The 24149-nt window shown below is 40.0% G+C and overlaps 1 protein-coding gene across 1 annotated transcript; it reads left to right on the forward strand.

Annotated features, from left to right (window-relative positions):
• The first annotated feature begins 3632 nt into the window (after positions 1–3632).
• LOC114289915 (auxin-responsive protein IAA1) lies at positions 3633–6745 on the forward strand. Its single transcript, XM_028233754.2, has 5 exons — positions 3633–3853; positions 4506–4687; positions 4903–5017; positions 5163–5224; positions 6419–6745. Exons 1-5 carry the CDS (start codon positions 3633–3635, stop codon positions 6454–6456), a joined length of 618 nt encoding a protein of 205 aa, XP_028089555.2. The 3' UTR covers positions 6457–6745.
• Positions 6746–24149: the final 17404 nt, after the last annotated feature.

The following is a 24149-nucleotide window of genomic DNA, read 5'->3' on the forward strand; positions in this document are numbered from 1 at the left end:
ACGTGATGTGATAATTTATAGTAGGACAAATTACACTAACAGTTCCTATAGTTTGAGACTTGTGTCACTTTAGTCCCTGACTTTTCAATTGTGACACATTTGATCCTGAATTTTGAATCTTGCTCCAAATAAGGACAATTAAAGATACTATTATTTAATTTCAAGGGAAAAATCATCAATTTAATAAAATATAAACTAATTTGACAAAAATAAATGTCAAAAAAATATTTTTAATTTTTTAAAAATTATTTCTATCAACTAAAGATAAAATTATGCAAAATTGATCAAAATCAATAAAAATTACATGATTAATTTTTCAAAATTAATTTTACATAATCATCATCCAAACACATAATAAAAATTAATTTAGTTAAAAAAAATAAATATCTAAAAGATTTATCAATTTTACATAATTTTATCTTTAGTGAGTAGAAATAATATTTAAAAATTCAAAAATATTTTTTTGACATTTTTTTTGTCAAATTAGTTTATATTTTATCAAATTGACGATTTTACCCTTGAAAAATCTAACGATATCTTTAATTGTCCTTAATTGAAATAAGATTCAAAATTCAGAGTCAAATTTGCGACAATTGAAAAGTCAAGAACTAAAATGAAACAAGTCCCAAACTATAAAGATATTAGTGTAATTCATCATTTTATTGTAACTTTTAAACTATTTTAACCAAATGTCAAACTATTTTAGGGGTCGTTTGGCATTGGTTAATATAGTTAACTTTTTGTGTTGAGACTTTTTCAGCCTCATTTGATTTTTATTTTGAGACTTTTTTGACTTTTGTGAAAAAAAATGTAATAATTATGAGTAAAATGTAGTATTTTATCTTATTGACTTTTATAATCAATTTTGTCTTTTTTGTGATTATTTAACCACAAAATGAATGTCAAACCGAGGCTTATATGACATATTTTACCTACACAAGGTTTATCCATAAAATTAGTTTAAGAATTGACTATTTTAATTATCTTTTTAATTTTTTATCAAAAAATATATAAAAATATAAAAAAATAATGTGATAATTTATACTGACTTTTGACTTCATTTTTTTTTTTTTTTTTTGGTGACGATATTAGCAACTTCCCAAAGCATAAAGTGCAATTATCCAAGTAAAGAGTTAAAAATATTTCGAATGAAAAAGAAAAAAAGAAAAAAACGTAAAGAGTTTAAAAAAAAAAATTCAAATAAATCAAAATGAATGAATCAAAAATAAATAAATTATAAAAAATTAAAATGAAACGAAAGGGGCAAGATCGAACGGGCACAAATTTCAACGCACTCAAGACACACGCTTCACTATTCAAAAAAAAAAAACCAAAACAAAATATTTTTAACTCTTTACTTGGATTTTTTTTTTTCGAAAAAGACAAATTTTTTACAAAATTAAAAAAAATACATTTAAATAAAATATCACATCCAATCCTATAATTATTTCACTATTTCTCTCATAAATATCACATCTAACTACAAAAAAAACTTAACTATTTTTTCAAATATAAATTTTTTTTTTTCAAATAATATTCTATAACTAAAAAAACTTACATAAAAATTCACTTTGCAAACACCTGCGAAACAAAACACGCCTCATATCATGAACCGGCGATGAATGTGGTGGACGAATTCCCAGTCGGCCCCACCACTCCAGTTGTTCAATTTAGGGTAATTGAGTGGTTTCAAAAAATATTTACACATTTATGAAGAATTTTATGATTTTAATATTTTAATTCTTATAAAATTTATTATTAATATGTAATTATTTTTTAATTTGTTCTGATTTTTCCTTCAATTTACGCCATTTCATGTGTTTTTTTTTGGCTAATTTTGTAATTTCATATTATTCACAAAATTATCACTCTGTTTGTTTTAGAATTTTTAAAATTTTTAATACATATTTTTATATTTTTAAAATATTTTTAATCAATTTATTTTATTATTTAGATCCACTTAACTTGATATATTTAAAAAATATAAAATTTATACAAAATTTTTTTAAAAAATTATTGAATATAACAAAATATAAAAATATACTAAATTTTTGTAATTTATATATATATATATATATATATATTTTTGTATTTGGTGAATTTTTTTAAAAAAATATATCTAGATTAAGTGTATTCAAAAAATTTAAAAATATGTAAAATATTAAAAAAATACTAAAATTTTTTTAAAAAATACAAAAAATACAAAAACTCATTTGTTTTGAAAAGTAAGGTAAACTAAACAACGTGAATTCCTCATCTCAAATCATTAATATATTTTCGTTATGTGAGGCATTTAAAAAAATTATTTAGATTTTCAATTTTGTTAACAATTTTGAAGATATTATTTACAAAATTAATTAAGATTGTTTAATTTGGAAAATAATTAAAAAATATTTTTGCTCAAATTAAATAGCACAAATATTTGAAAATAAATCAACAATTTGAGACGAAAGGATTATAATTTGGTACTGTTGTTACAAAATCATAGAATACAATTCAAATAAATTAAAATGAAATTAAAGGGTGCTTTTGGAAGTGATTGTTTTAGACACTATTTGACATAAATTAAATAAGTATATTTATTTAGATAAGTGCACTTATTTAGATTAAATTATTTCTCTGTTTTTTTTGTTTAGATCATTCTAAACAATCCTTTAGTAGTTTTTTTAATTATTGTTTGACTGAGATATAAATTGAAAAAATTTGTTTAAGAATGAATTTTTTACTTTTTATGAAAAAATATTAGAAAGAATGAAATGAGTCTTTGACTATTTTATATGACTTTTTGATTTTTTTAGGCCTTGTTTAGAAAGTTTTATTTTTGGTTAAAAAATTGAAAAATCATTACTAATTATTAAATTGTTTTCTCTACTATTTTATATATATTTTTGTATAAAATCAAGAAATTACTACAAAAAATTAATTTTTAATTGAACTTTTAATTTTTGACTAAAGAGCTCGTTTGGCATAAAAAAGCCAAAGGCTTTTTAGCTAAAATAGTTATAAAAAGACAAAATAAGTTTTTTAGTTCAATAAGACAAAATATCATATCCAAGTCATAATCATTTAATTTTTTCTGTCACAAAATTCAAAAAGGCCAAAAAATCTATTCCAAACGAGGCTTTTTAACCCAAAACTAAAATAACAAAAAAATTAAAAAGTAAAAAAGTTAATTCACATTCCAAACGAGTCCAAAATAATTTTTTTTTTTTACTAAAATTTTTGTTTCCAAACACACCCAAACCTGGGCTTGCTTTTCGAAGGCGAGTTCAGTGTTGGCTCTGTGGTTCAAAACACACCCAAACACACCCAGACTGTAATGAAATTGTCCAAATCAAGCTGTCCCTTGCCCACACAACAATACATTCAGAATCATGGACACACGCTTTTCATCATGAACTCCGCAATGACATGGAACAATCTCAGCCGCTTCTTTAAGTACACGCGTCAATCTACCAATGGTCCAATCGTAGGTTCGGGAAACACTAGATATGTGTGATCTCCCAATAAAAGTAACACATTATAAATAGGGAACAGCCAAACGCGTTTTTGCCCAGACTTTTGCATAAAAACTAAAAACAAAGTGCCCCAACATTACTACAAAGCAAGAAAACAAGAAACTTTCACCGGAGATGGCCAAAAATTCGACAGAATCCGACACCACCGACCAGAATTTCAATGAAACCGAACTCACTCTAGGCTTACCGGGTGAATCTCGCAATCAAAAGTCCGGCACGAAACGCGGATTTTCGGAGACGGTTGACTTGAATGTGAAGTCTCAGGGTAAAATTTTTGAGGATGATCAATCCGAAAATCAGATCTCTGAGGTTGAGGCTAAACCTTCCACAGAAAAGTAAGTTCATTTAAATCCATTTACTTATAATCTATACCATAACATGAATGTAAATGTAACTATATAGTTTATAACTTTTAAAGTCAAAGATCATCTTTTCTCAGTTTTCTCGATTTCAGACAATCCATCGTCGACTCATGTAAAAATTTTGAGATATAAATAATTTAATAGTTGTAAGTGTTTTAAAGAGGAATAAGAATAAAAAAATTTAGCTTTTAGAGATAGATGATCCCTGTCAGTTTCAATACATGAATTAACACATATATTCATGTTTTTCCATTTTTCATTTTTTGAGAAAAGTGAATGGCAAATGATTTAGGAAAATTTATAATTCAGAGTTGTTTTCACAAAATAATTATAAATTTATGAAAAAATTTAAAATTTTAATTATTAATATTTATAAAAGTTTATCATTAATATGAAATTATTTTTAAAAATCTATACCAACTCGCAATTGTTACAATGATTTAAAAACACTAATTTTTTTTAAAAAAATCAATTAGAATGATGTGATGACAATGATAGTGTTGAAACTTTAAGTCATAGTGAAAGTTATTGTGAAGTACTGTATCTTTCTGTATAAAAATTTTGTATAGAATTTTTGTTTACATATCATTACTAAATTGAATGATTCTTTATAATAATTTATCAGAACTCAAGTAGTAGGGTGGCCGCCAGTGAGATCGTTCAGGAAGAACACGATAAAGAAGTGCAAGTACGTGAAGGTGGCTGTGGATGGAGCTCCTTATTTGAGAAAAGTTGATTTGGAAATGTACAACTCCTATCAGCAGCTCTTGACTTCTCTAAAAGACATGTTCAACTGTTTTTCCATCTGTATGTATACGATCCGATTAGTGCATTCCTACAAAAATAATCATAAATCAGTGTAAAAATTTATCAATATTAATAATTAAAGTTATAAGTTTTAACACTACACTGGATTGTAATTTTCTCCTTTGTCATATCATTTTGTATTAATTTTTTTTATACTTTTTATATTTGTATTGTGGGGGTAATTTGGTCTTTTTCGTTTGTTTAACTTTGTTAAGGTAATTACCTAGATGATGAGAGGAAGCTTATGGACCCTGTAAATGGGTCAGAATATGTTCCCACGTACGAGGACAAAGATGGAGATTGGATGCTAGTTGGAGATGTCCCATGGAAGTAAGTGAATTTCCTTAGCTACCCTTAATAATTTATTTTTTATTTTTTATTTTATTGTTTGGTGGTTAATAATTTAGCTTTTAAAGCCCACATAACCCACTGATGGATTTTGAATTATTATTATTATTATTATTATTTTTGACAGAATGTTTGTTGAATCATGCAAGCGTCTAAGGCTAATGAAAAGCTCGGAGCCAATTGGGTTTGGTAATTCATATCATCTTTAATTTTTACATGAGTTTCTACATCACATCAAGTTATTTATTAGATCTATAAATTTAAGTACACATAAACTAAATATAAAATCTCACATAAAAAATATACATATAGATGAACATAATTTTATAAGATTCTTTTAGTAGATCCCACTTTTAAAAGTAATGTTCATTGATATATTTTATGTGTTTAGCCTTTTTTTGGTAACTTTTAAAAGTCCAAAACAAAAATAAAAACAAAAAATTGAACTTTTTCTAGTCCATCTAATCTAGAAGGATCTAAGAAATAAGATATCTTTTAAAAAAAATCACTGAAAGCAACTTCTTCTTTTTCTCTTCAATGACTTTTTTATTTTTAATTCCAGTCTTGTAAAAACTTAAAAGTTACACTGTTTGGTGGGGGCTCTCCAAACATATTTCTATTTCTACTTTTGAGTGTCTTGTTTATTTACAGTTTTTGAAAGTTAATATCACATCAACTTTTGAAAATTCTTCTCAAGACAGAAAAAATTTAGGTTAACCGATTGTCCTCTCAGATATTTGGCCGGTTAACCGGAACAGTGTTATTTATTTTTAATTTTTATTTATTCATTTATTTTTTTATAGTTGACACCTGTTATTTTTTATATTTTAAATAAAAAAAATTCAGAAATTTTTAATTTTTTTTATGAGTTTTGAATAAAATTTTGTGTTATGCGTTTGGTTATAAGTTATAAGTTTTTGTATCAGATATCATATGTCACATCAAAAATTCTTCACTCAATTCAAAACTATTTTCAAAACTCATTCACCAAACAAATCTTCCACACTCAAATCATAATCCCAAAACTCACAAACTCAAAATACAACTCCATTCTCAAATCATATTTAGAAAACTCTACCAAACGCTACCAAAAGTTTTTTAAATTAAAAAAAAAAAATCAAAAAAGAAATTATTAAAAAAAGCATTTTCTAAATCTATTCTTGGATTTTATGTTTGGTTTATGTGTTAATAGATTTATTTTAGTTAGATTTTCTTCTTCTTCTTCTAAAGCAATTTCTAAATCCATTTCGTCTAGTTGATGTGCGTGTATGCTAGTTTAGACACAGATTATCAAAAAAATATAAAGTTAGATTTCATTGTTATGCTAATGTCATTTATTTATTTATTAATTTTAGTTACCATTTTTGTATTTTGTTTATGCAGCGCCAGGGACACCTTCAAAATGCTCAAGCACAGGTTGAAGAAGAAGCCTTAACTTTGGCATATATACTTGAATTAATAATTGCATGGACTGGACAGAGGCTTTTGTATTTTCTCCTTTTGAGGAGCTTTAGATATAAAAAGGAGATTAGGAAACATGATACAGATCTGCCTTTAATTAGTGCTATATACTTGTTTGTAGTAATTCACTTTGATTGATGTATTTGGCTTTTTAATCCTTTTTTTATTTTTATTTTTTGGGGGATTGTAACACTAGGTAGGACACACTTTTATATACACAATATTGGTATTGGTTCTTTATTTTGTTCATTAATTATCTAATTTTTTTAAAAAATAATTATATATGAAAGAAAAAATTTAAAAGAATGAGAAAAATAATTAAAGAAATTACAAATCTGTCTATAAACCCGTCTTCACAAGTAATATATAAAAGTATGTATTGAGACTTAGGGGGGAAATGACAATCCTTAATCAATAATGTTTTTCATTATTGTACATGTCAACTCATAACGAAGCAACCAAAGTCGACTAAACTTATAGGCAAATTAAACTTTTACTTGGGACCCATTAAAAATTTTCCAAAACATTTCTTCTTCAAAAGTTCCAATGGCTAAAGGCTTTAATGTCTTGGACCATATTTTGATGTTTGGGCTAGCACCTCAAAAAGTTTGAGAATTTCTATCCTAGTTACAAGACTATCAAGGATAAAAAAATGGAAAGGTAAACCATATCAAAGAATTGAAAATGAACCTATTGGTTTTGGAATATTTTGAATGGCACCGCGAACTGTTCAGAATACGTAACCTATCATGTTATTGTGAGTAAAACTAAGAAACTTTTTTAGAGTCACAATCTTTTTCTTGATATTTAATTTTTCTAAATATGTATAGTTGCAAAATTATTTTTCATTCCTACACCTTCAATTATAGTACGATGCCAAACCTTGTTAGACCATGGTGATCGCCCAAATGGACTGATCAAGCTCATATATGTATCATCATTGAGAGGGTGATTTATGATCTGGAGTTGGGCCGAGATATCGACCGAGCAGGTTGAAAGCCCAGCAGTGCATTGGGCCAAGATGACCGACTGTATGCCCAGAGAAGGGCTGCCAGAACTTGGGCCGGGCAGAGTTCGGGCTGTGTGTGCCACCCCGGACCGGACAGAAACTGCTCGGCAAGGCAGTGCTCGGTCGGGCCAGGATGCTCGGTCCGAAGATGGCCGAAGCCAGATAGGCCGAGCGACCGGCTCCCGGGAAGGCGCGGACATCCGAGGAAGTTGTCTGACCGGCAGAGAGGCCGATCCCAGGAGGCACCTCGGGCTAGGCTTTGCCGAGATGCCGTCTAGCCCGGTCCTCCTCAACCTTGGCCAGTGAAGTGCTAGGGTATGGAGCATGGCATAGCACAACGGATAGGGCAGCTCGACTGCCGAGCTCCAGCTGTGATAACAGGCAGTTGAGGTTAGGTGATGAATGGCATGGTTTATACTGACAGATGGGATAGCAGAGCCGCGTGTCAGGAGATGACAGGGAGTGGATATGGGGCTCAGAAGGTATATAGGCATGTCTGCGCCCCCCATACGCAAGACACGAACATCTCTGTAAGAAATTCTTACACCCAAACACTCTCTCCCTTCTCTCTAGCTATCCTCTGTGTGCGTGTTCTAACTTGATCGTCGGAGGGTTTTTCCGGCCACACACCGCCGGGTAGCTCACCCTTATTGGCTCGCAGGTGATCGGACAGAGACGGAGCTCGGAAGAAAGGAGTACGGGCTCGCCGGAATATTTGCTCCCCGTACAATTGGCGCCGTCTGTGGGAATTTTTCAGACAAAACCTTGTCTTCCAGGCTCGTCTGATCGCCGTCCATGGCGAACAACGACGAGTTTCCGTTGTCCGCCATCGACGGAGCCACCCCGGAGTATACCCGAAGGAGAGAGGGACCTCCTGCCTTCCATCCAATGGCTGACTTGGGGACGCGCACTGGAGGACAGTCAGGAGACGCGCGGGATAAGCGCGGAAGGAGTCATGGTCATTCACGGAGTCCAGACGGTCACCGGCGGAGGAGAGACTCGCACGCCAGGCGACTGGAAAACAAGTTAAGGGACCAAGACGCTGTCATCAGGCGGATGGTGGCGGAGATGGAGGATCTTAAGCGGCATGTCAAAGGGAAAGGTGTAGCTGGAGTGGGAGACCACAGTGAGCGCACCCCATCCTGCCGGTCAGGCGATCAGAGTCAGCGACGTACTCAGTCCATTTCCATCACCAGGAGTTACCAGGTTGGTGATTCCGACGTGCATGCAGAAAAGTCTAGCGCGCAAGACAGCACCTACAAACCCTCACGTCCGGCGACGACGTCGAGGTACTCTTATTCTGCTCAGTCAGAGGACCTACGGGCAGTGTTAAGGGAGCGGGCTTGCTGGCGCGAAGCCCAGAGAATACCAGCTTTCCAATGGCTCTCCTACGGGGTTCACGCCAGCGAGGAGGTCGGAATGCCTCCACCCCGCCAAGCAGTGCCAATATTTGAAGATACAGACCTGGCCAGGCTGAGTGCCACCCCTTTTTCCCTGGAAATAGAAACAACGCCGCTTCCGGCAGGCTTCCACCAGCCTAAGTTCACGCTCTACGACGGCAAAACCGATCCTTATATGCATGTGAGCCACTTCCGACAGGTCATGGCCGGACATAGGCGAAATGACGGACTTATGTGCCTAATCTTCCCATCCAGTTTAGGTGAGCTGGGCTTAAAGTGGTTTGAGAGGTTGCCGGAAGGGAGCATACAACGGTGGCATCAGTTGGCCGAAGCGTTTGTTACGCGCTTCAAAACCAACACAAAAACACCAAAGGAAGTCGATCACTTGCTGAGTGTCAAGATGGAACCGTGCGACACACTGAAGGCATACAATTCAAGGTATTGGGAAACCTTCAACGAGATCCTGGATTGCCCGGTCAACCTTGCAATCACGCAATATAAGCGTGGTCTCCCGGTCGGACATAGACTGCGGGACTCGCTTACCATGCACCAGCCGACCTCCATGGGCCAGCTCATGCAGCGCATCAATGAGCACATCCGAGTAGAGGATGATGCGTCAGCTTCCACCGTGAAGGCCACTCCGGTCGGAACAGACAAGAAGACAGCAGGCAAAGTGCACGCAGTTGGGCAAGAGTCCAGCTGCTCAAATGACCGAGCAAAGGAATCAGACCGAGGTTCAAATCGTAAAAACCGGGGTAGAGGACGTCGGAATGACCGGGATGATTACCCCCGAGATGACGTTGAGGACGCAAACAGAAGAATGAAGGCGAGGACTGGCATAACCACGGTCTTCAAGATTCCAATCTATCGCATACTTAGTGAAATCCGAGACGAGGAGTATGTCCGGTTTCCTACTAAGTTGGACGATGGACAAAAGGGCTACAATTCGCGGTATCGTTGTACGTTTCACCGGGAGAGGGGCCACCGGACTGAGGATTGTTTGCCTTTGCGACAACACTTGGAAGAACTGGTTGCGGCCGGGCATCTGGACCTATACATTGATGGCGGCGTGAAACCGAATCAGGCTCCGGTCAATCCCAGGGGACAGGATGACCGAGATGCACCACCACAAGGAGTTATTAATGTCATCTACGGCATCGTGGAACCGGAGCGTGTTTGCGAACTCCGGGGCATGATCAAGAAGGCAGAGCATATGAGGGAAGTTTTGTCAGTACAGCCTGCCATCAAAAGGGGGAAGACAGAAGAGAAAGACGTGATTAGTTTCACCTCAAGGGATTTAGAGCGTATCCAGACGCCGCACAACGATGCTCTTGTAGTAACACTACGCGTCAAAGAATTTGATGTTAGACGGATCTTGATCGATCAGGGAAGCTCGGTCGAGATCATGTATTATGATGCGTTCAAACAGCTCAAACTCCGTTAGACAGACTTGGCTCCGGCCACATCGCCACTGGTTGGATTTAACTCGCAGCCGGAGTGGCCATTGGGAAAGATTATCCTGCCGGTCAAAGCGGGATCCGTGGTCAAGCAAGTGGAGTTTTGGGTGCTACAAGTGCCTTCAACGTACAACCTTATCCTTGGAAGAGGATGGCTTCACGCCATGCAAGCCGTAGCATCGACCTACCACCAGGTGATGAGATTCCCCTCGGCTATGGGGGCAATCGAGGAGATTTGGGGTGATCAGGTCATGTCCAAGCAATGCTTCGTGGCGGTCAACGGGAGCCGGGCTGCCAAAGGATTCGTTCAAATGATCGAGGGACCGGAGGACCGGAGTGTCTTGGATGATGTTGGCACCAAAGCCGAAGACAAGGCTGTTGAAGAATTGGTTGAGGTGCGGATTGATGCCGAGCAGCCGGACAGATTCTTCTTGCTCGGTTCAAGTCTCTCGGCCATGGAGAGAACCGAGATGATTGAGTTTTTGATGGCGAATATCGAAGTCTTTGCATGGTCGCCCTACGACATGCCTGGCCTTGACCCAAGCTTTATCTGTCATCACCTCAATGTCTTCCCTGGAGCAAAGCCAGTCATCCAGCGAACAAGGAGATCGGCGCTGCATCACGCCGAGGTAGTAGCAGAGGAGGTAAAGAACTTGCTTGAGGCACGAGCAATACAGGAAGTGCACTACCCTCGGTGGATTTCCAACACGGTAGTGGTGCCTAAGAAGAATGGAAAGTGGCGAGTTTGTGTCGACTACAAGACAGTCAACCGAGCTTGTCCAAAAGACAGCTTCCCTTTGCCGCGCATTGACCAGCTAGTGGATTTGACGGCTGGACACAATCGGCTCAGTTTCTTGGATGCGTACCGCGGCTATCACCAGATTGCCATGCATGGGCCTGACCAAGAGATCACCTCTTTCACGACTCCAAGGGGACTCTTCTGCTATCGAGTTATGCCCTTTGGTTTGAAAAACGCCGGGGCAACCTTTCAGAGGATGGTGACCAAAATGTTTGCTCCTTTGCTCGGCCGGACAATGGAGGCTTACATCGATGATATGGTGGTAAAGAGCCGACATGAGGCAAACCATTTGTCCGACTTAGCCGAGATGTTCGCCATTCTGAAGAAGCACAAGCTGCGCTTGAACGCCTCGAAGTGTGCCTTTGGCGTGGGATCCGGGAAATTTTTGGGATTCTTAGTCACGAACCGAGGCATCGAAGCAGACCCTACTCAGATCAGAGCCGTGCAAGAATTGAAGCAGCCCAGCTCGGCTAAGGACGTGCAGCATCTGGCCGGGATGGCCGCCGCGCTTAATCGATTTATAAGCCGGTCATCAGATCGCTGCCGCCCTTTCTTTCAAGCATTGAAGTCAAAGTTCTCATGGGATGACGAGTGTGACCGAGCTTTGGCCGAGCTCAAGGATTATTTGTCTTCTCCGCCGCTGTTGGTTACACCAGAGCCAGGTGAGGAACTCTACCTTTACCTTGCCGTCTCCCAGCACGCAGTAAGTGCGGTGTTAGTCCGGGCTGAAGGAATCAAGCACCTCCCAATTTTTTACGTAAGTAAGACCTTGCTGCCGGCTGAGACGAGGTACTTGCCGTTGGAAAAGCTTGCGTTGGCACTGATGATGGCTTCGAGGAAATTGGCACATTATTTTCATGCCCATACCATCGTCGTACTGACCGAGTTTCCCCTCAAGGCCTTGTTTGAACGCGCAGACTTTTCAGGCCGAATTTTAAAATGGGCAGTCGAGTTGGGACAGTTCGATGTGAAGTTCCAGCCGCGCACCACAATCAAAGCCCAAACCTTGGCCGATTTTGTTGCCGAGTTCTCACCCGACACTCATCCGGTATGCCCGGTCGACATTGCCGAGGCAGATGATGAGACGCACGCAATGCCAACCGAGGAACAACCAGTTGAAGAAGGAAGCGCCGCGGAGTTAGTGTGCACCATCGAAGTTCCCTCAGTTTGCACGGTCATACCACCCGGCGATGCGATGACGGAGTTGTGTATCACCAACCCATCCACTCTGTCCGGTACCGCATCACCAAGGGGGGAAGGAATGGTTCCACACACCTCAGAACTTGATGATTCGCCTACGGACTTGGGCATTCGGACCCAACTTGCTGAGTCCGGTGCCGAATCATCAAGGGGGGAAGGAATGGTTCCAGACAGCTCAGAACCTGCGGCCGGCTTCACATCGCAACCTGATGATTCGCCTACGGACTTGAGCATTACAGACCAACTTGCTGAGTCCGGTGTCGAATCACCAAGGGGCACTGAATTTGAACTGGTCAGCACCAAACTTGACACCGCACAGCCGAGCAGTTGTGATCCCATTGCCCTTCGCAACTCTCAGGACCCATCTGACTGCTGGAAGCTTTTTGTGGGGGACATGTGGAAGCTTTTTGTTGATGGAGCGTCCAACCGCCATGGTGCCGGCCTAGGTATTGTTCTTATATCCCCGGACGGCCTAACCATTGAACATTCTATCACACTTGGCTTCCCAGCGTCTAACAACGAGGCTGAGTATGAGGCGCTTCTCGCCGGGCTCAAGAGCGCAATTCAAATGAAGGCTGCCGAGCTCCTGGTATACAGTGATTCCTAGCTTGTGGTTAACCAAGTTTCGGGGATTTATGAAGCGAAGGACGATAGGATGGCGAAGTACCAAGCTCTGGTCAGGGACCATATCAAGCAGTTTGAGGCAATCAGAGTCCAACGGATTGGCCGGGAAGAAAACAGCCGAGCTGATGAACTCGCCGGCCTCGCTTCCATGGTAGATAGTACATCTCCAAACCCCCTGTTAATTGACTTTCTTTCGCGGCCGAGCATTGAAAACGCCGGGCAGACGGATGTACTTTGCGCCGAGTTAGGTCCTTCCTGGATGGACCCCTTGATCTTGTTCCTCAGAGACCGGACTCTTCCAACAGACAAGAAAGAAGCACACAAAATCCGGGTGAAGTCAGAGCGGTTTTGGCTCTCTCCATCTGGCGTGTTGTATAAGAAGTCCTTCACCGGTCCTTACCTCAAGTGCGTGCACCCGAATAGTGTGGAGGCCTTCTTGTTTGAAATTCATGAAGGCATTTGTGGCAGCCACATAGGGGGCAGGTCCTTGGCCTACCGAGCTATTTCGCAGGGATACTGGTGGCCGTGCATGCAGGCCGACGCGCAAAAAATATGTCCGCAAGTGCGAAAAATGCCAGAAATTCGCCCATCAGATCCACCAGCCTGCCAGGGAACTTCTTCCCCTCACCAGTCCTTGGCCTTTCGCCATGTGGGGGCTAGATATAGTGGGACCACTGCCAACAGCACCGGGCAACCGGAAATTCTTCATCGCGGCCACAGATTACTTCACAAAGTGGGTTGAAGCTGAGCCCTTGGCAACAATCAAAGAGAAAGACGTGAAGCGATTTGTCTGGCAGAACGTGGTTACGCGGTTTGGCGTCCCCAAGATTTTGATCTCTGACAACGGCACCCAGTTTGACGGTCGCCTATTCAGAGGATTTTGTGAAGATTTGAAGATAGAATTCTACAACTCCACCCCGGCCTACCCGCAGTCCAATGGTCAAGCCGAAGCATCAAACAAGACTATACTAGATGGGTTGAAGAAACGGCTGGAAAAGGCTAAGGGCAAATGGGCTGAAGAATTACCTAGCGTCCTTTGGGCATACCGAACAACCCCGCGACGTTCGATAGGGGAAACTCCATTTGCTTTGGCTTATGGCATGGAGGCGGTCATACCTTTGGAAGTTGGAATGCCCACCCTTAGAAGCGAAAGTTTCGAGCCTGAGCTAAATACCGAGGCTATTGCCTTGGAGCTCGACCTAGCGGAAGAGCGCCGGGAGAAAGCCCTCATCCATGTGGCCGCCTACCAACAAGAGCTCTCCAAGAAGTATAACAAGACAGTGCACCCCAGACCGTTCAAAGTTGGAGATTGGGTTTTGAGGAAGATTATGGGCAACACCCTGGTGCCAGGAGAAGGCAAACTAGGGGCAAATTGGGAAGGACCCTACAAGATCACTGGTCTGGCTGGCAAGGGGGCTTACCACTTGGATGATCTAGAGGGAAGAGCCATACCCCGGCCATGGAATGCGGCCAACTTGAAATTGTATTATTTTTAAGCTTTTACTTTTCTCTTTTTTGTAAAGAAATTTTTTGGCTTGCAAAGCAGAATGTAATTCTTTTTGTCAAATTATAGAAGTAATTTTGCTTTAGCACTTGTATTATTGTTTTAATGTTACGGACCGAGATGATGTATTCCGGTTGGAAGAGTTGGTGCCTTGTCCAACTTAGGATTCCCAACCGAAATGATGTACTCCGGATTGGAAGAGTTGGTGTCTTGCCCAACTTAGGATTCCCAACCGAGATGATGTACTCCGGTTGGAAGAGTTGGTGTCTTGCCCAACTTAGGATTCCCAACCGAGATGATGTACTCCGGTTGGAAGAGTTGGTGTCTTGCCCAACTTAGGATTCCCAACCGAGATGATGTACTCCGGTTGAAAGAGTTGGTGTCTTGCCCAACTTAGGATTCCCAACCGAGATGATGTATTCCGGTTGGAAGAGTTGGTGTCTTGTCCAACTTTGGATTCCCAACCGAGATGATGTACTCCGGTTGGAAGAGTTGATTTGTTTGACTTGGTTACAGCCGAAGTGGCTATTTCGGTTCATGAATTTGTCTTGTTCTGCTGGAGTGCTTAGACCGTGTTATGTATTCCGGTCGACAAAGTGTTCAAACGATGAGTTATGCCGAGATGTTTTGCTGAAGATAGAACTGATTACAACCGTGCATACACTTGCAAAAATTTGAATTTTCATTGATAAGAAATTCAGTACAAAGGTGGGGACAGAGCTCAGTTACATCAAAAGTGTTGAAAGCAAAAATACAAAAAAAGAACAAGAGAACTAAACTAGGGGGGAGAGATTGGTGAACTCGTCCTCGCCAGCATTTAGGTTGATGGTAGGACTGACGTCTTCGACACCGGGCTCAGCATTGCCGGGCTGCTCTTGCACCTCGGCCTCCTCTGCCTCCGAATCTGTGTCACCCTCTCCGTCCTCAAGTCCTTCCTCGGCCTCCGCTTGCAGGGCGCTGAATACGTCGTTTGCGTAAGGCACAAGGTAGACCGGTAGAGAAGCTGGAGGAGGGTTGGCAAATACGTCGGTGTCGGAGCCTTGGCCGAGGTGTTCGCAGGCGGACTTCCAGCCGGCCTTGAAGTAGATGTCTTGAGTAGCGAAGACTTGCTTTTTATAGCTCTGCTCGGCCTCGTTAAAACCGGCGTTGTTCGCAGCCCGGCAAGCTTTTTTCTCTGACTTCTTGAGGGTGTCCACCTCGGTCTGGAGCTCACTTTGTTTCTTCTCGGCTGCATTCAGCTGACCGAGCAGCCTATTATTATCCGCATTGGCCATCTCGAGAGAAGCTTTAGCCCGGCCGAGCTCGGCTTGAAGGCTTTCCACCTGGCTGGCAGTGTCGTTGGCTTTCTGCCTAAGCCGGTGGATGCGCTCCAAAACCAAGTGTTGTTTTTGAATGGCCTGCACAAAGAAGCAAAGTTGATCAGAAAGAAGACCGAGCAGAAAGGAAACCGAACAAACACTTGTGAAATTTTTCAAAGCAACATCCACTTACCCTGGCCATGGACTTCACCGACGATTTGACCAACCGGGTGTCTGGGACGTGGTCGCTGCCGACCACGTCGCTCGGTAGCAGTAGGGCCTTGGTCAGATCAAAGGCGAGCAAATGCTCTTTGTCAGCTTTGATAGAAGCCGTTGCCGGGATGTCCTGACCCCGGTGCTTCAAATGTGGGCGCCAGGCCGGCACTGGGGCGGGGTTGTCAGTTGGGTGCTCGGTGGTAAGCTCGGTGACTAGCTCGGCGGACGGGTCTGCCCGAGCTCTTTTTCCGGCCCGACGTGCAGGGGCTTCTCGGCTGGATGGCCCGGCGGATTGAGTGGCCAGGGCGACCACGGCGCCACTGGATTGACCGGCGGCTGGCGACCGAGTTACCACGCTCGGCACCTCGGCGGATGTGGCGGTGAGCAGGTTTTTGATTTGACTTCTTTTGGCCATCTCTTGCTCGTCTGTCAGCCGGATTAGCGGGACGTCGGGTAGGGTTGGATCTGGAGGTGGCGAAGGAGCTCTGAGGAAGTCGGTTACTCTACTCCGGCGCGGGGCAGAATACCTATATGTCGGGGTATAGCCGAGTAAATCGTTGCAATCCCGGTGTCGGTACCTAAGCACGGTCCGAATTGCTTCGACGTTGGGGAATTGGTAGTTGGCTTGCAAGGCTTGGATAGCTGCAAAAGAAACAGGGAAACCGGTTAGTTAAAAACTAAAGAATTAAGTTCACCGAGCAAGTTTGAGTGGCTTACATGAAGAATCGAAGTCCTTGCTTATGAACCAGCCCGGCACCTCGGCGGTTTCATAATTGCCCGACACCTAGAAAAAATCATCGTCGTGAAGATCTTTATCCGGGGTGCCGGTCACAATTTTTTCCTTGCCCGGTCTAATCTTCAAGTAATACGCTAGGCCGTCGCCGGTGTGGCCCATTGTGTATTGCCGTAGTATCTCGGCTAGACCTAAGTGGGTGCCTAGCCGATTGTTCAGTTCGTGAACGCCATTGATTATTCTATAGGTGTTGGTTGACACTTGGGTGGGCGCCAGCCCGGTGCGGCGGAGGAACTCGGTTATGAGAGGGTTGAGCGGGAAACGAAGCCCCCCTTCAACGATTGAGAGCACGGTGAAGGGGCATTGGTCAACTCTTCCCCAAGGAGTGGTCTCCTCCTCAGCCAGTTCGAGATGAACATCGGCCGGAATGCCGTAATCCTCTCTGAAGGCTGCTAGCGCGGCCGGAGTTTCCACTAGGAAGCGGAATTTCCCCATTTGTGGCCGGCTTAGGGTATCCCGGCTGTGGGGTTTGGCGCTAGTTATTGGATGCAGCTCGGTCCTGAGAGCCTCAGGAATGACAGTGGTCCCCTCGGACTCTGCAGGAAAAGGATGGCAAGTGTTAGGTGTTAGCGCGGTCGCGCAAAAGGAGCTGGATTTTAGCTCGGTCATCAAGGCTGCCAGACCACCTCGGTTGTTGATTCTATCTAAGGAGCCCGGTCGGCCAAGCAGGCCAGATGTTAGCCCGGTTGAGCGACCAAGTCCTTTTGATTATCTCGGTTTTGCTGGGTTTGAGACAAACATGTTATTTGCTCGGTCAGGTGGGTTTTTTGGATCAAAAGAAGATCAGGAGCCCGGTTCGCTCCAGTTCTTCAGTGTTCTTCAGGAAGAAGAAGAACAACAAGAACAGAGGGAGGCTTAGTACGGATTCTAAGGCCTATACCCTAAGAAGCTACGTTTTTGTACCCTAATGTGTGTAATATGAAATAAAATAGCAACTAGGGGGATCGAAGATCTTACCTGTGAAGAGCTCGAGCTGTCCTTCCAAGCACGAAGAATGGCAGTCGAGATAGAGGAGAGGGCTTGAGCTTTGGATCGTCAGATAGTAGAAAGGCAGTAGGAAGAAATGGCGTAAGGAGGTCGTGTGTATGTAAGAATGAAAGGCCGCCAAAATTCAAAACTCTGGCACGGGCGGCGGGTTGGCTGCCCGATGACCAATGGCAGCCCGCCACGTGTCCCTATTTATGGCGATGTCACGACTGAAGCGACGGGTGGAAGAGGCGAAGAGCCGGCCGAGCTACTTTTGGAGAAAAGATGTCAGCCGGGGAATATAACCGGGCAAGTTTGCAGACAATTATGTCAACTAGCCCGGACGAGGTTCGGCGTCTTGAAGACCGGAGAAATGTTATCTCGGTCGAAGTGAGTAATCCCAGTCACGCTTTCGCGGACGGAATTAAGGGGCAATTGAGAGGGTGATTTATGATCTGGAGTTGGGCCGAGATATCGACCGAGCAGGTTGAAAGCCCAGCAGTGCATTGGGCCGAGATGACCGACTGTATGCCCAGAGAAGGGCTGCCAGAACTTGGGCCGGGCAGAGTTCGAGCTGTGTGTGCCACCCCGGACCGGACAGAAACTGCTCGGCAAGGCAGTGCTCGGTCGGGCCAGGATGCTCGGTCCGAAGATGGCCGAAGCCAGATAGGCCGAGCGACCGGGAAGGCGCGGACATCCGAGGAAGTTGTCTGACCGGCAGAGAGGCCGATCCCAGGAGGCACCTCGGGCTAGGCTTTGCCGAGATGCCGTCTAGCCTGGTCCTCCTCAACCTTGGCCAGTGAAGTGCTAGGGTATGGAGCATGGCATAGCACAACGGATAAGGCAGCTCGGCTGCCGAGCTCCAGCTGTGATGACAGGCAGTTGAGGTTAGGTGATGAATGGCATGATTTATGCTGACAGATGGGATAGCAGAGCCGCGTGTCAGGAGATGACAGGGAGTGGATATGGGGCTCAGAAGGTATATAGGCATGTCTGCGCCCCCCATACGCAAGACACGAACATCTCTGTAAGAAATTCTTACACCCAAACACTCTCTCCCTTCTCTCTAGCTATCCTCTGTGTGTGTGTTCTAACTTGATCGTCGGAGGATTTTTCCGGCCACACACCGCCGGGTAGCTCACCCTTATTGGCTCGCAGGTGATCGGACAGAGACGGAGCTCGGAAGAAAGGAGTACGGGCTCGCTGGAATATTTGCTCCCCGTACAATCATCATAACAAGTTTTTAAATTGGCAAAACAAGATTGAGACTTCTTAAAAGCTCTAACATTCTTGTATTATTAACTTGAAATGATTAGAAAATATTATAATAGTTTTTTTTTTTTAACTAGAAAATATTATAATACAGATCACAATTTCTCAGCATAGTTGTTCTTCATCAGTTTTGATTCTTTCATAATAAACATCCAGGATGATAAAAGTTGGTGATGGTAATCCTTTGTATATTCGATAGAATTTTATCTATGTTTGGTTTTGGTTTTTTGGCTAAAACAGCACGAAAGGCAAAATTGACTATATAAGTCAAAAAGACAAAATGTCACATCTAAACTATAATTATTATACTTTTTTTTCACAGAAGTAAAAAAAAGTCAAAAACAAAAATCAAACGAGACTAAAATAGTCAAAAAATTAAAAAGCCAAGCTATTTTAGCTCCTTCCCAAATGGAGACTTATTATTGGATAATTTAGCTAACAAAGGTAGATATGCCCACCAGGCCAACCCTTGGCGAATGGGCTTTATTAGTTTTTTGAACAGCCAATGGGCTTTAGATTGCAATGTTTTTGGGTGTTTCAAGTCATCCACTCATTGCCTGACTTGGTTATAGAAAAAAATTGCAACACTTGAAAAGTTTTTGGACAAATTATAAATAAAACCCCAGAGTTTGACATTTACAATAAAATAAATCTTGAATTTTTATTTTTATCAATTTAAATTTAAATTTTTTGATTTATTTTTAATCTAAATCATTCACTTATTTCCATTAAGTAAATTTGACAAAAAAAATAGTATTTTAGTCATTAAACTCAATGTAATTATACATAAAATGTCTATATATATATATATATATTATTAAATTTAATTGCTAAAATATCAATTTTCTATCAATTTTATTTCAACGAAATAGAAGAAGGTTTAAATTGAATGTAAATAAAAAGATTAGGATTTAAATTGATAAAATTAAACACTCAAAATTTATTTTGTTACAATAGTCAAACTCGGGATTTTTTTTTTAATGTAATTTTTTCAAAGTATTTTTTTTTCTAATTTTATGTGACCAAATCGCCCCGCCCGATCAAATACCAACTGCTTTGCCGGTAGGCCCACTTAGGTTTGGGGCATTGTCTCTTAGTTCTTACCAATCTTAGGTGTGTAATCGACATGTTGCTAGCTTCAACTCAGTCGAATAAGAATCATTGATTCTCCACATTGTTCATTTCGGCCGTTGCTCGTTTTTCAAACTAGAATAACTCTAAATGTTAGGGAAGATAGGGCAAGATCACTTGAGCAAACTGGCAATATACTAGATTACATATCGATTTTTAATCTGTTACAAAGTTAATTATGTAAAATCTAACCTACCGTGTCATTTTGTGTAAATTTAAAAATTTAAATTGTAAATCTATGACATTCCTACTATGTCATTTATGCATATGGGCATGGGTGAACATTTGTCTCTTTATTAATAGTAAACTAATAGATGGAGTGCAAATAATTACAAACTAGAATTGTATCATTTTTGAACAGTTCTCGCTTGCATCTGGTACATGTTTAATTTATTTACACATTTCTTTACAATTTTTTTTGTCCATTTAACTTTTATTTATTTTGACGGAAAATATTTTTTGAAAAAAACAATTGAAAAATATTTTCTATACTACTTTTTAAAAAAAACATTTTTCACAGAAAATGTTTTCTTATATTTGGTTGCGTTCTTGAAATTAACTTACTAATGGTTGTATTAGTAATTGTGGTAGTGGCTGTAGGATGAAGATGAAAGTGGAGGTGTTGGGGTGGTGGTGACAATAATTGTGGCAACAGTGATAGCAGTGTGGTGGTGGTGAGATAGAGATGGTGGTGATAGTAGTGTGGTGGTGGTGAGATAGAGATGGTGGTGGCAGTGGTTGTAGACCGGTGGAGGTGGTGGTGGTGACAATGGTGATGGTGCCTGTGGCCGTGGTGGTGATAGAGTGATGGTAATGGTAGTAATGTAGTGGCACTGACAAAATTTTTGTTTGGAAAATGTTTTCCTTCCTTAAAAATTAGAAAATATTTTCTACCCAAATAAATTTATTTTCTATTGACCATATAAAATATTTTCTGTTAATTTTGATTTTCCGTTGTATCAAATAACAAAAAATATGAAAAATATTCAAACAAACAGAGTGTTATATTTTTTTTTCAACCACCAACAAGTTTTAGAGGAATATCATATAAATGAGAAATTAAAAAATAATAAAATTTAAAAAAAAGAAAAAGAAAAAAAAGTAAAGAGAAATGCTCCTCTTTTGTGTTTTTAATCTTTGACTTCGATTGCCTTCGCATCTGGCAGATAATCTAGGCTTTGCAATTTTGCAATAGAAGATTGGAATCATCTGTTGCTTGATGGTTAAGCACATCAATTGTTCCATAGGCGGTATTGTATGATTTGACGTGTTATATTGTTTGACATTAGAGTAATATTAGAAATTATAAAAATTTTATTAAAATTTTTATCAAATATTTTATATTGGTATGAAACTCACATCGTATGTGAGATATTTGATAGAAATTTTGATAAAAATTTTAAAATTATTAAGATTTTTGTTGACATAAAAAGTAAGGGATTGTTTGGGGTGTCCTAAATAAGTGTACTTTTTTTTTCTTTTTAGACTAAAAAATTAAAAAAAAAATATGAATGTTTGGGTTAACTTTTTGACTTTTTATATAAAAATGTGTATTAAAAAATTATATAAATTAGTGTGTAAAAAAAATTAAAATTGAAAATTATGCAACCGTAATTTTTAATTTTTTATAAATAATAATAATTTTTTAACTTTTTAAATAATTTTTTAATTTTTTAATTTTTTTTTAAATTGTCCAACTTAACCTAAATCAATCATCGTATAGTGTGCAAGTTTTATTAGGAAGATGGACAGATTGGTCTCCCGGTTAAAAATAAGTCAATTTTTTCATGCGACATTTAAGTGGGCATCTAGAAAAATAGTTGGGACCTGTATATGGTGGTAAGAACAGTAAGGCACCGTTTGAGAAGAAGGTTTTTAAGTTTTTTTTGATTATTTTAGTCATAAAAAATAAAATAGGTTTTTTAGGTACAACAAATAAAATATTACATTTAACGCATAATCATTACAGTCTTTTCTCATAAAAAAAGTAAAAAAAGTTAAAAAGTTAAAAAGTGCTTCTCAACCAAGTTTTTTAGCCCAGAATAAAATAGTTAAAAAAATTAAAAAGTCAAAAAACCAACTCACCTCCCAAACGGATACTCCAATCATTTTTTAGTAACATAAACGTAGTTGTGCTGTTATGAACTAAATGAACGGCTAGGATTTGTTTATTTTTTAGATCTATTGGTTAGAAATTGAAATGACATTTTTAAAAGTGGTTTCCTACCTTCAGACCGCAAACGTAGTGTTTCGTGAAAAAAAAAAAAAAATAATTTTTTTTCTATGTAACCCTTTTTTTCTTGTTTTACACAGCTGTCTAAATTAGACAAAGAATTTTATTTGAAGATTTAACTATATATTTTTAATTTTTATGTTTACAAAAGTGTATCTTTTAATATAATTTACGTACAATTTTTTCACTATACGTTTTGGCATTTTACTGTGTTACCATTACACCTTTATTTAAAAGTAAAGGAAATTGATTGTCAAAATATGACAAGCTCATATGAGCTGATTGGTTGGTTCTAAACTATCTAGATATAAGTCATTCACTTTAAAAAATTACAAAATTTTAGGGAACTATTAAAAATGTTTTAAAACCATCTTATTGGACTTTAACAAAATGATATAAGCAATGTTTTCAAAATAGATCGGATTGATCGGTTTGACCAAATGGTCTAAATTTTGACGACAATCAACTTATAAACTTGTCTTTTAAGTTGAAAATTGACTTATTTTAAGAAAAATGATTTGGACCTCTAAAAAAACACCTCTAATGCACTTCTAATTTGTCTTTTTCTTCTCCTATTTTTGTCTTTTACTTCACTGTTTTTTTTTTTTTTTTTTAATTCCCGGACAGCTCATTAGAGCTGTACGGCATGACCTCTAATTAGAGGTCTGCAGCAGGATTGTTAAATCAAGCCCTTCAAAACCACAATTAAACTGATAATCTGTTTAAACTAGTGTTGTGTGAGGATATATTTTCTGAGTACCAACACGTGGCAAGGTGACGCCGACGTGTCAGCCGAGGTGCCACGTGTCCTGGTCGTGATGCCGAGGTGATCTCGGCAAGGCCGAGGTTATCTCCGAAGATATCGGAAACCGAGATAAGCGGATAAGGGACAAGAGTCCTAGAATAAAGAGGGAACTCAACTTGGATATGGACAAGAGTCCTAGATTGGGAGAAGACTTCAGTTTGGGTAAAGATAAGACTCTTAGAGAGTTTATCCTAATCCCACTGGGAGTCCCAGATTAGCAGTAATCCTAAGTCCATTAGAGCCAGGCTCCTTTTGGGACTAGGATTGTATTGGCTATAAAAGAGAGGCACCCCCATGGGTCTAAGATATGCTTTTGATACTCAAGCTTGTGAGTTTAGTACTTGATTTATCTTTAAGAGATATACTGACTTGATCGTCGGAGTGCCCCCGGGTGGTCGAAACCACCGCAGGATTCTTATATTTCTGTTGCAGGTCCGTCAGGTGCCATCTATTCTGCCAGTACTCTCCAGCTGGTTACTAAGCGGGCAGTGTGGTCGGAAAATCACCCACACAATTTGGCGCCGTCTATGGGAAAGAAAAAAGAATAGATGGCCAATGACGGATAGAAAGATCAGATTAGAGGCAATGCTCCTACTGGGAGTGAGAGACCATCGATCTCGACATTGAAGGGGACGATCGCAACATAGAAACTCATGACCAGAGTCACGGAGTGAAAGATGCCGGCCAGGAAGGTGACGCACCAAAGACAACAGATCGAAGAGGATACTACAACGAAGATGACCTCCAGGTATGGAAGGATAGATACCTGCAGAGGAACGAAGACCCTTCCAGAAGGGATGCAAAGACAGGGGGCATGAGCGCTCCCAAGGAGATAACATTCAAGTATAGAAGAGCTCAACCTAAGTAAGCAAATCCCGGATCCCAGATCCCAGAAGACATGATCTCAGCCTAGATGAGTAGGTCCGAGAAAAGAAGAGCTCAACCT

Source organism: Camellia sinensis, chromosome 4 (genome assembly GCF_055761805.1).
Source record: "Camellia sinensis isolate YWXY chromosome 4, ASM5576180v1, whole genome shotgun sequence".
Taxonomy (NCBI): domain Eukaryota; kingdom Viridiplantae; phylum Streptophyta; class Magnoliopsida; order Ericales; family Theaceae; genus Camellia; species Camellia sinensis.